This window comes from Botrytis deweyae (genome assembly GCF_014898535.1).
Source record: "Botrytis deweyae strain B1 chromosome Unknown BDEW_010, whole genome shotgun sequence".
In the NCBI taxonomy this organism is placed as follows: domain Eukaryota; kingdom Fungi; phylum Ascomycota; class Leotiomycetes; order Helotiales; family Sclerotiniaceae; genus Botrytis; species Botrytis deweyae.
In genome coordinates this window covers 1283524-1296393 of record NW_024066217.1, presented here as the reverse complement: position 1 = coordinate 1296393, position 12870 = coordinate 1283524, and the positions used below count along the sequence as shown (strand labels likewise).

At 42.6% G+C, this 12870-nt stretch overlaps 3 protein-coding genes across 3 annotated transcripts; all 3 read right to left on the bottom strand.

The window, feature by feature from the left end:
* Positions 1–294: 294 nt before the first annotated feature.
* On the bottom strand, positions 295–3236 carry EAE98_005462 (uncharacterized protein; the record flags this gene model as incomplete). The annotated part of the gene is made up of 5 exons (XM_038953084.1): positions 295–789; positions 842–1643; positions 1701–2300; positions 2348–2686; positions 2746–3236. The coding sequence occupies 5 exons, from the start codon at positions 3234–3236 to the stop codon at positions 295–297; spliced, it is 2727 nt and encodes a 908-aa protein (XP_038810926.1).
* A 231-nt stretch (positions 3237–3467) lies between these two features.
* Positions 3468–5162, bottom strand: EAE98_005461 (uncharacterized protein; the record flags this gene model as incomplete). The annotated part of the gene is made up of 1 exon (XM_038953083.1): positions 3468–5162. One exon carries the CDS (start codon positions 5160–5162, stop codon positions 3468–3470), a length of 1695 nt encoding a protein of 564 aa, XP_038810925.1.
* A 2650-nt stretch (positions 5163–7812) lies between these two features.
* EAE98_005460 (uncharacterized protein) lies at positions 7813–12492 on the bottom strand. Its single transcript, XM_038953082.1, has 3 exons — positions 9983–12492; positions 9785–9918; positions 7813–9734 (listed from the first exon to the last, which is right to left on the bottom strand). The coding sequence occupies exons 1-3, from the start codon at positions 12027–12029 to the stop codon at positions 8325–8327; spliced, it is 3591 nt and encodes a 1196-aa protein (XP_038810924.1). The 5' UTR covers positions 12030–12492; the 3' UTR covers positions 7813–8324.
* Positions 12493–12870: the final 378 nt, after the last annotated feature.

The following is a 12870-nucleotide window of genomic DNA, read 5'->3' as shown; positions in this document are numbered from 1 at the left end:
TTAGGAAGGGATTTACTCAGAGAAGTCACCAACATCAAATGAGTCATTATTCTTTTTTTTTTCTACTCCAAATATCAAACTCATTGCAAACTCACCCAGTAGAACAAATTAGCCAAATGATTAGACTAAAATACAATGACTTGAGGGTTTTCAACATTGTATCTGTAGAGCGATGATTTCGGCTTCCTCAAAGATTCAACCAGAGCTTGATCACGAACTAGACTACAGTGCCGACTATGGAACACCTCGAGTGAGACGGAATTCGCTTATAACCATCGACTTACTGTGGTCTTCTTACAATGTCACAACATACTTATCCGCCGCGAACCTAAGCTGCCCTTTCCTTCGCAATCCAGCAGGATCCACGTACAACTTGTATCCCATACCTGAAGCTCCAAGATTAAAAACCCTAGCAATTAGGTAAACTTCTTTTAGTGGTTGTTCAGCTTGAAGCCTCATGCTTTCCATTTTATCGAACTGGTTTTGACTGCAGTAAAATGGAGCAGTGAGCGGTCCAGGAGTTGTTTTGACCTCGATATAATAAGTGGTAAGTTGCTTGACTTCTGACTTTTCATCTGATTTTTCGACATGATCAAAATAGTTGTTTGCGACAAGGAGTTCAGTTAACTTTCGACCATGGTCTTCATATACGATATCTAATGTTTCGAGACCACTCCAGTATGGCATATCTTTATAGTCGTCGTGTATGGTAACTCGATGTCGGATACTGCTCCTCCAATTCTCAAGATTAAATAGAGGCAAATTTAGAATTTTCAATACTTCGAACATCTGGAACGGATTAGAAAATGTGCAAGATAAATGATGATACTTTCACACGTACAAACAATTCTCCAGCTGCCCCTATCTTATATAGACCCTCTCCAGGCTCACTTGAATTAATAGCTAAACTTGTATTGACGGAAAAACCAGCACATATAGGGGCTATGATGACATCACCAGCAACTGGTATACCACGCGTTTTACTAGCTTGTTTAACGACCGCATCTAAAAGTTCTTTATAGAGATCGGGTCGCTCAGGGGAACTTTCATGGAAGCGGGAGCCGGATGTAGCTCGAAATGGAAGAGAACTATCCATAGATTCAACTCGATTGAAATGTTCGTCGACGAAGAATCCATCATGGCCACTGTGCTTAGAGTCCTCACGCGATTCTGCACTCCTCCCCATGTCAGCGTTGATTGCTGGACTAACAACATCCTGAGAAACGTCAAGTGTCAACGGTTCGCTTTCATTATAATCCTTTGGAGGGGATATCCCTGGTACATCGATAATTCCATCAGAGTCAAGAATCGCATCTATAGCAAAGAAACTATTTGCGGTAATGATAGGGCCGAGCTCGGCCCCCTTGCGGAAGTTGGAGACGCCAAGATGCTTGAGCAATTCAATAGGCAGCTGTCGCGAAAGACAGACTTCTCTTTGCTGTTGCTCTTTAGGTATGTAAATTTTAAGTTTACTGTCATCTTGCGCGATATGTAAAAGTGCTGTATCAACTTTGATCGATGTGATGTTCTTATTCTGTGTGATGGAAACCTCCTTGGTGATGCTGTCGCTAGTGAAGAGCTCGAGGGTCTGCAGCAAACGATAGGCAGAGATAGCATCTTTAGTCCCATAATGGGCAGCATACCTTAAGTTATAGCTTAGCAAATGAATCTCTCCAACATCCCCAGAAAAGGTATCTTACCGACAAATAGCATAAGCTTTTCTTCTCAAATTTTTCGTGAGCGCGTCGTTCAGCAGTCCATCCGCGATCTTCGTCTCTTCCTTCACAGATTTTGACATGTATCGCCCTTCAAGTCCGAGGGAAACCAGAATTGGGTTTATAGAATGAGCTTCCTCTAGCGAAAAGTCAAGAATATTTATCTTATTCTTGAAGATGTCGCCGTACTCTTTTCGATCGATAATTGCAAAATTACTTGTGACATCCATCCATTCGGTCATCTGGGATGTTCCGCATACGGGAAGAAACTTGCAAGTGGATAGCTTGTCTCGTAGTATACCATCTGCAGGGTTGAGCGCACATATATTTTTCAGCTCATTGAGAATTCCCTCCTTGGTAGGGTTCTCGAGCGCGCGTTTCTGGAGTGCAAGAATATGCATTTCCAGACTTGGTTCCTTGATTCCTAACACTTTTCGGACAAAGACGCTTTGCTTCTTGTATTCGGCGGCAATAGATATCTTCCCCGGAAGCTGAATCTCATCTGTTGCCCAAATGCAAGATGAAGGGGCATGCCATGATTTATTTGGACGGTAGTAAAGGAGTTTATTGTTCTCGATCCACGACCTGTTCAATTAGAAACAAGTCGTCATGCCACGATGTAGGGTACATACCTTATGTTTTCTGTTTCTATGAGCCTTGCACCCTCTTTAGTCAATTCTTTAAACTTTTCATATAGTAATGGGATCTTTGCCTCCTCTTGAGGGTTGTGACTTTCGAGTTTTTTGATACAGCTCAAGTATACCATAAAATGGCTCAATTTAGCATTCGAGACTTCTAGTGTATTCACAAATAATGGTTGTAGTTTTTGATACTCTTTGATAGATTCAAGACGAGGTAGATGATCAAACCACTCTGGCGCATTCCATACACACAAACTGATAGATATCCACTTTCCGCCATGAACGTCCTCGTAGGAGGGTATAAAAATCAGACCAGATTCGAACGCTTTTCTAAAGAGGTGTTATTGATCAACTTATGCTGGACAAATTCTAATGTGTAGATGGCTCACCTAATTTCTATGATCTCTGACTCGTCATCGTACTTTTGTAGACGTCGGTATATCTCGAAGACGACATTGGGGACGGACAACACCTTTTTTCTCAGTCGAAATCGCTTGATGATCGAAATAGTTGTTGAACTCTTCTCTCGGACCTGCTTCAACAGCCTCAGCCAGAATGAAACATCTTCATCTACTCCAACCCCAAACCGTTTTAGAAACCCCCATTTGTTAGCCTCGGCATCAGTTATACCATTCAACTCTTGCACAAAGCCAAACCCCTCTGCTAGCCCCAGGTTTGAAGCAATAGCCTTAAGCTTTGGCAATGGTAGATATGTATCTTTTAGCTGCATCATATTTGCCGAGGAAAGAATGCCTACTTCCTGTTCTCTGATGAAACTATCCCATTGTTCTGACTTGTTATATTGTGGCCATTCTGCCTGCAACACGCCAAGAAGATACCCCGGAAGATTTCCCGCAATGTACTTGAGTTCTGCCGACATCTCTGGACTTTGAAAATGACCCCTCCTTCGTAATTGCGGCGTCTCTTTAATCCCAAGTGACCGAAGCCACTCAATTCCAGTGAGTTTGTTCCGAACGCCACAAGCCTCAAGAGCCCTGTAACAATGTTCCCATACATATCTGACATGATTGCCTTTATATAGTTCGAGCGCTTTATATTCACCAATAATCTTGACCGTGGCGTATGCGTGGTTGGATTTGCTGCAATAAATCTAACCGCCTTCTTGAATGTCAGATAGGGCATAGTCTTCTCCATCCCAAAACCACATGAATATCGAATAGTTACTAGTTGGAAGTTCCTCATGATGCCAGAAAAGAAACTTGACATCAGAAGCAGAATCTGACATGTAAGAGGGGAGTTTATATCGTTGCTCAATGAGAGGAAATATCTGTCGTGGTGAACACACAGTTACTCCGAGTTGTGAGAAGAGCTCTTTTCTACTCGAATTTTCGAGTGCTTCCTTGTCAACCAAATTCAGAGGTAAGTTTTTCGGTATGTCAATACCACCTGAAGTTGGGAAAAATATACTCGCATTCAATGGACAAATCCACCTCCCATTGTCAAGCGGTACGATTTTCAGTCTCTGTACGTTCAGTTTCTGATAATTCTTCCGAGCAATAAGAATCAAAATTGTTGCCACCTTGACATGCCAAGGGCTATTTGAAGGCTTTGTTTTCATTCGAGGATCTAGGTTTAGGTTCAGGTCTTGTTCCAATCTTTCCAGAAATCCAGAGTAACCTAGATGTGTTGCTTTCATCTGCTGCAAGATTGGAATATCAATAGCAACATTGTAAGATTCTGAGACGTATGCGGTTTCTCCTGCGGCGAGATCTGCAAGAAGCGGATTGCTATACTCATCTCGAAAGAAGTCCAGTAAGATTCGCAACTGATTGGGTTTCCGGCAAGATCCATCCATGGAGTAGAAAAATTTACTAATGCAAAGTTCATTGTATAGGCGAGCTTGTAGGAGGCCCCAAAATTCATCTGCAATAATATCTCTGGGTATGTATCTGATCCAGCTGTATCGGAGTGTATCGTGCTCAAGGAATCCATTAGGCCCACTGATTGCGTTACGAAACGCTACGACTACTTCCTCAAGAAGCCTTTTGTTCCACGCAGAAACTACAACATCCTCGCGACTGGCCTTGGTAACGAAGTCGGATTGGATAAGAAACTGACAATCCAAGTTAGCTTCAACATAGACCAGTAGGAGTTGGTGGGCTTGAATAACCTTGTATCCGACCTTTCTCAACGGAAGAAAAGCGTAAACATCTTGATTTCCAATAACTGGGACATCATCTTCGTCTATAGGAAAGGCGAGTACGACTTCAGCTTCATGAATATGTTGACGAGCGGGATCGGGAGGTAGATTGAAAGCGCGGTGCTTCTTGACCCAGAAGCTCTTATTAGATGTGTCTATGCTATCTGTACCTGTGATTGCAGCCTTTATTTGAACTTTATTGTTGAAGTGACTTTTTTCTGGGCGCGTTAGTGAATATTGCACCTTTTGAATGACCTGATCAGGAAGTTCAAATCTCACAGTCAATTGCTGTAGATTTTTGAGAAAGAGTAACAACGTGTCTGGCAATTTGATCAAGTCTTGGCACATTGCCTCTCGATTTTCATCCTCGTGAAGGTACAAAATCGTCCTTGTTCGAAAATCACTGGGAAGCTCATATAGTCTCTCACTCAGCGGTGTAACCATACCAAGTCCACGATCTATAGAATCCCCTTTGCGATACTCGAATGCAAATGAGTAGGGGCCAGACTGGATATGAACTTTATGAGCAACGTTGAAAACTGATTTAAACCCGATTCCCTTCTCCCCAATGTAGCCTTGGATGGATGTTTTGGTACTCTCACCTATGGAACAGATGGCTTTAATGTCCTTTTTGAGTGAAGCCATCTTCGTTGGAGTCTATAATGATGCGGTCTGATTGCAGAGTGAAAGACAGGTGAGGCGATTGCGTTGTGATTGTATATTTGTTGTCTTCAGCATTTTGAATGAGCTCGTAAACAAAGCGGGTAGACTTCTGATATAGCTGCTCAGCCAGACTATAAGAATTAGTAAAATTTGGTTGCAAATAACACAACAGCAACTTCAACTGTGGTTAGAAAACGAACATTTGAGTCGATGCACCAAGTTTTCTTCGGATGTTATCAAATGATTTTAGGACCCCAGGTCTTTTTCGCTCGAGAAATTCTCGATCATCTTTTGTAATGCCGCCATTTTCATACCGCAAATCATCTATAAACTGCCGTGCTTTCTCTAGCTGCTCTTGTGAATAATTTTGCATATTGCTTTGTCAGGTTCAATCCAGTTGAGTCAAGGTTGCGTTTGTTAAGACAAAATGAACGAATATAAGAAAGATTATTGAACTTGAGATATCATGAGATGCGTGTAGGTAGCACAACACCATCAAGGCTATCTTTAGTTTGTACATCAGCAAGACTTCAAATATGGTCTGGATCGGCGCAATAAAGCAATAAAACTTGGATTGTCCAAAGCTTGCAAGTGCCAGACTCCTGGGTCGGGCCTCGATGATGTATCAATCTGAAATGGCAATGCTCCTCATTATTCGTTGATACTTTGAGTCTTATTTGCTGGAATCTTCAATCGTGGCGAGGGGATGCAGTGTGACCTACCAGATTCAGCCGACGAAGCATTTGATTTGATCGAACCCCGCAATATTCTGCAACGCGCCCTTTTGTTCCCTTGAAGATGAATTTCTGTGATTATCGAGATGTGCATTCAGCTTCAACGCCAAACAGTCCCCATGGTGCTCATCAGGAATTGAAATATCCCGCTGACACCATCCTGATCGAGGTATGAATAACTTGAACAATGCCCCAACAGGTAATTTGATTCACAGCATAGCCATACTATTGCGAGGGGACATCCAGTCCCCCACATTGCGACGCTGCGGCACTTCAAGAACTGTCAAGTACGCGACTGACGAAGTTGAATTAATGCCATTTTCTTATTCCACCCAGCCTATTGAAACGCTTCTCAAAGAAAACGTTCGTTGTATTGTGAAAACAAACAGTATCAAGCTCGAATATTGGAAGGCTAGAATCTCTGCATTTGGGGTAGATTATACCGTCAAAACTCTCCATTTACACAACAGCAAATTCGACAGTTGGATGTTAAATAATGAAGGGAATCGCTTTGGTCGAAATTGAAAGAAGTAGGGGTTTTAGTTGGCCAGTGCGAAGTTGAAGCTAGTCGACAGGCTAGCTAGCGAGCTAGCGAGGCCTCACCTTCCCTCCACCTCCCTCTCGGGATGTGAACATGATTTACTGTCAATTTCTGAAATGCTAAATGAATACCGTTTGATCGAATAGGAATAAGTGTTCGATTCTTTCAAAAATATTGCACAAACCTCTAGGAAGCAGAGCCAAGGTATCAAGAAAACATAATCCAAGATTCCCAACATGTATCTTGAAAGCTAGAGAGGATCACTTATATAGTTCCCAAGGCTCGAGACCAAAATCACCAGAACCGCATATCGTTATCGATATACCAACATACAATTCGTAAGTTTGTTCCTAGATAACACGATCATGATACTGGCATGGTGCGAAATGAAGTAATAATATTTTCACAACCCTAAGGTTGCCTCCTCCATCGTTTCAAATGAAGGTTGAGAGTGAACAATACAAATGCATGAAAGTCTTTCCCTGAGGTCCTCATTCTTAACCCACCAGTATACAAGCAATTCGATTAAAAAGCAATGCAAAGAAAAACTGTACGGATTACCAAACATACCTCTCTTCCATATGTTCTCACTACCCAGACCCTCCCATTGAACTACATCAGTCATTCTAATACCCTTTTGTATACCCTACCAACCAACTCCTCCCCATAGAAACCAGCAACCAATCTCCATCTCCATCTCCACCCCCCAAATAACCACCTTCTCACCATATCATACACCATTTATATCACATACTCCTAAACATAACCAAAAGCCATCAAACTATACTATATCCATCCCACATCCCGAATTCACAATACTTCAAAACACACACATATACATATATAACCCCCTTCTCTCTAGACATAATTTAAAATACCTCCTCTTCTCTCCTCTTCTCTCCACATCCTTCCTCCCCTCCCACCAATCCAACCCATTCCTCTCAACCCAAGAACCCAACACAACACAACTCAAACCCCAAGCACTCCTTCCTTCCTTCCTTCCCAATCTTTCCATCGCCTCGCCTCGCCTCGCCTCGCCCCATCACCTCACTCCACTTCCACTACCAAACAAAGACACATCATATATAAACCAACAAACCAAAAACTTGCCACCACCATCCATCCATCACAGATCACAATTACAGATCACAGCATGGCAAAAAGAAACAAAAAGGGAGCCCCCAAATTCTGACATGAACAAAATTGGGAAATCCATTCAACCCTACTTACTGTATAGTGCATATTTCCAGAAGTGAAAGAACCTATCCGGGCAATCTATATGTACCACTCACTAAGTGGTCCACATTGCCTTTTAAAGAACATACACATCCAAACCCAATACCCTTGATAAATTTGTATATTCATTCATTTATTCATTCCCAGGTATCTAATCTACCTCCATCTAATTCTCATCTACACATCTCCACTAGGAATCCAACACACCATCTGAAATCTTTCCACCACCTCTCTATCATCTCCATCTTCCCCTAATTCTCCCACTTCCTCTGGTAATTCGTATCGTAATCTATGTATACCGTAACATATTCCCCCTACCCACATTATGCTCATGCCTCTTAGCTTCTTATACAGATGTATCCCCTTTCTCATGCATACGGGAGAAAAAAAAAGTAGATATTGAATCAAATCCTCCCCAATCTCGCTCGCTTAAACTCTTCCTCATATTACGTCTTATGCCACATCAATCCAAACCAAACAGCTCAGAACGCCACCCCAGTCTAAAAGATCCACTGAATTATATGATGACGCAAACAGAACCACCTTCTAGCATTAACCCTGATCATCTCGTTGAAAACAATCCATCCCGCTCATCTTCCTTGGCATGTACGACCGATATATTGGCCAACCACCTCAAACAAGCATTTCATCCTCATCATCTTTCTCCGCTCCCTTCATCGCCAAATCGAGAAACGTGCCTGATTTCTTCCTATCCGGTAGTTTTTGCCCCGTCGCTTTGCCCTTCGCATTTTTCTTGGGCGTAGTTTCATGACCCTCAGCAACAGGGGCCGCTTCTTCATCCGTAATTGTAACTCCCTCTAACAACATCTTTTCCACAGCCTTCTCGCCCGCTTCTTCACCTTCTTCCCCTGCCACTCTTCCATCCAGCATCAACTTGCTTCTACCCATTTTCCAAATGGCTTCTTCGATGGTACCACGAGTGACTAATCTGACAACTTCCACATCGCGAGTTTGTCCCACACGATGAGCACGATTCTCTGCTTGCACATCATCTTGAGGATTGAAACTACCATCAAAGATGATGACTTTATTGGCATACATCAAGTTAATACCTGTTCCACCTGCCTTAGTTGTCAAGAGGAAAGCCGTAATATCAGTATCGTCCCTGAATCTTTCAATCAAAGATTGACGTTCGTCAATTTTGGTGGCACCATCGATACGAGTGTATGTGATCATGGAAGTGTTCAATACAGATTCCAGAATGTCAAGAACAAGCGAGAATTGAGAGAAGATAAGAACCCGATCCCCATTCTCCTTGTATTTCGTCACAAGTTCCACTAAAGCAGACACTTTCCCCGAATCCATCCAAGCATTCTTCTTAACATCGAACGATTTAATACATGGATATAATACACACCACGTGTGTAACCAAAAGTCCGAAGCGTTGCGCATCTCTTCCACAAGATGGATTCGTTTAGCAGAGGGAGGGAAATTATCTGGTTCTTTCTTTCGTAGAATGTCGACCATTTTCTCAATCTTCTCATTCGTAAAGTGGCGTCTGAAAAGTAGTGGATGGATAGCTGCTTTGCGAAGTTGCATGATTGGATTGTTTTCTTCAGACTTCAAAGGTGGCATTTTGACACCTTCAAGACGCCTGCGTGCCCGTTCTTTCGCTGCATCTGCATGCTCGTTATAGATTTTAGCCTGTGTTGGCTCCAAACTACAACGTTCAACCCGACATAATTTTGTAGGGAGATGCTTCAACACTTGATGCTTCTTCCGTCGTAGGACGAATGGAGTTAGCATAGATCTGGCTCGAGTGATACGTTCAGCAGAAAGTAATGCTCCATGATCAGTATCTCGAGTTGTCGCCTTTGCTTTGAAAATATAATTCAAGTCTTCTTCTCGTTCCTTGAAAACGTCTGGAAGAATGAATGCAAGTAAAGTAACCAATTCGACCAGGTTATTTTGAAGGGGTGTACCCGTCAGTAAAAGCTTAAAGCTAGCAGGAATCCTATTCAAAGCTTGATTCTTTTGAGTCGCTCCATTCTTCAAAATGTGACCTTCATCACAAACAAGAACCTAAGGCTACTTAGTAATCGAAATCAGACTAATTCATGTTCAAGACTTACATCAGCTCCCAACTTCCGGAAAAACTTGTTATCAGCAGGTTTGACGGCCATATCGTAGGTAGAAACAATGACATTGATCTCATCTCGATTCTCCAATATGGATTCAGCCAACTCGACACGTTCAGCCGCAGGACCTGAAGTTTAATTAGTCAATGCATCTTCAGTTACTTCACGCGAGTCTCTTTATGTTGAACATACCATGATAAGGTTGAATAGCCAATTTTGGAGCAAACTTCTGGAACTCTTGACACCAATTCTCAAAAACAGCAGCAGGACCAAAAACAACATGGGGACCGGTCCGACCAGTAGCCACAAGATGCGAGAGAAACGAAATAACTTGACAGGTCTTTCCAAGACCCATATCATCTGCCAAAATGCAACTCAGGTTCTGCTCGTACATCAAATTCAACCAATTCAAGCCAACAATTTGATAATCTTTCAGAACAACTTCATCTGCCATAAGCGAGGGCTTCTTCAGAAATTCGACACTCGCTTTCCTGCGTTTGGCGGATGCGATCTTGTCCTCATCAGCATTCTCGCCATTGGTAGATAAAGTGCTGCTTGGAGTGCCAATTCCAGAATCACGCTGAGAATCTGCATCTTCGAAAGATACTAATTCAATACCTTCTCCTTCCTTGCGAGTCCCAAAAGAGTTGAATCCCCATTTCGCCATCTCAGCCTCCAATGGCTTTGCGAGATCCTCGCATCTTTTGACAAGGAGATCTACAGCCTCGTAGCCAGAAAACATTTCCAAAGCAGTTTCCACGAGACGTTCGCCCATAGGAGCTTTTGCACTTCTCTTGCCACTTTTCAAAGTCTTAACATTTGACACGTTTCTCGCAGCATCAAGACTCCTGAAAGGTCGACTGTCCAACATTGCTTGGGCGTTATTCTTGGTGGTATTGGTAAGTTCAATAAGATCATCCAATGTGCATTTGTTCAAGTACTTGAGTAGCCGATCCTCCAGAATTGGATCTTCTTCGATTTCCTCCTCCTGCTCAAGGTCAGAATCATCATCAGACATATCTATGATGACTGGGGATGAAGCCAACTTCATGGGAGACTTGGTTGGAGACTTGACTGGAGAAGAGGCAGCTGCAGGGGAAGTTGGATCTCTACGTCCTTTCATAAGTCTTTTCCTTGTTTTTGGTGGCGTGGTAGCTTGAGCTGGTACTGGAGCCGGTCTTTGCGTAGACTGATTTTGGGTAGAAGTATATCGGTCCCTAATTGACTTGATAGGTTTCGCGAGACCTCTTCTCATCTGAGGTTCAGCCATTTCCGAGGCAGGGATCTCTTGAATTTCGTCCTCATCGTCGGAAACCTCAATAGGCTTATCTTTGGCAAGCAAGCTGCAAGCAGCATCAAAATCGTTCTTGGTCACGAGCAAAGCATCCTTGATCTCCATGATAGATACCCCTGGAAAGATGTCCTTAATGCGCTGAGCTTTCATTCTGAGCTCACCATCTGGAATGTCATTGATTGAAATATCCTGGATTGGCCTGGCTCTCTCTGAACCTTGCTGTTTCATGCCTTTCTGTGGATTATATACAGCCTTGGCGAGAGCGTTTTGAAATTTAGAATTGCCATTGAATGATCGCGAAGCATCTGGATAGCCTGTAGACCCAAAAGAAGCACTCTTTGAAACGAACGATGTAGGTTTGATATCCGCACTGGCTAGTTCGTCATCATCGTCAGAACTGTCTCCAACAAATGACGGCTCCTCGTCATCACTATCCAAGTTGATGATCTTCCTTGGAGGGGCGATAGGCTTTTGATTGATTCCAAATGGTGCTCTATATTCAGTTCCAGCAGGTGCCATTGCAGATGCCAAAAACTTCCTTGGTGTAGGCGATTGTCGTAAAGGTGATGAAGCAGGTACTTGTACACCATTCAAGCTGTTGATATTTGGGGAACTTGGTGGGTATGCCAGCGAAGCAGATCGATCGATTATCTGGGTAGCTTGAGTCTCGAACTTCTTGGTAGTGGGTCCAATCTGCGTGGGTTGAGTCTCGAACTTCCCAGCAGCACCTATAATCTGTGTAGGTTGCGTTTCGAACTTCTTAGCTGTCGCTGGCGTGTCAGGCACATAATCCTTGAAAAGATCATCCCCATCATCCGCATCTGAATTATAGGTATCTGTGTTTCTCGCAGAATTGTTGATAGATGTATAACCTGATTCGGTTCTTTGCCGTTTTACCGCAGGCGAATCAAGTACAAGAGAGGGATTGGGAAAATTGGAAGCCATAATTCGTTTCTGTCGTTATTTTGTTGAAATGAGAAATAGAGAGCGTTTTGTTCTTCGACGAGAAATTAAAAGAGGATAGGATTGCAAGTTGTAAAAGCAACAATTGAATCAGATTAATATAAAGTTTGGATCTTGGTCGGCGTAGATTCGCAATCTGCAATTGTTTCCAGTTAAAAATCGAGATTCCTCCAGGTAAAATGTCCAGAACATTCCTGATCAAGATAGGTTGGGTTCCCAGAGATTGTTGTGGTATAATAAGAAGACGAAGAAGAAGCAGTGGGAGAAAAAGAAATCTTGCGAACTGGCGAGACTGCAGACAGCGAGATGGCAAAGCCTTGAGGTAAACGCTCCAGCTTCTTCTTGCAATGATCCCCCTGCCAAAACAAAAGTGAATTTTCCAAAATGAGCTTTCCTCGTACCTTCTTATCAATATTCCATCAATCCTGACCCTTCGATCTTTGTGTCGTTATTCTTTATTCTGCCCTACTCTGACCAACGATAACTAGGTCGTAGAAATAACTTTTGATTTTAGTAAATGGTCCACTATCGCTCAATGAAAAGACACGCTAACACGCTAGTAAAAATCCAATTAACGCGTTCCCCATATTGTCCTATTTCGCGAGATGCGCGAAGTCAGCAGTGTCCACTTCCACTTCCGCTTCCTAATTGATACATACCTACATATATATCAAATTGTTCCACAGAGACAAGCCAGTCAGATATCCAGATCTACAAGAAAAAACAATCATAATAACCAGATTTCAATAACATCACAGAACAAAAATCCATTGCCCATCTATTTCCCAATAAGTACTAAAAACATACATCTACTTCAACCCTC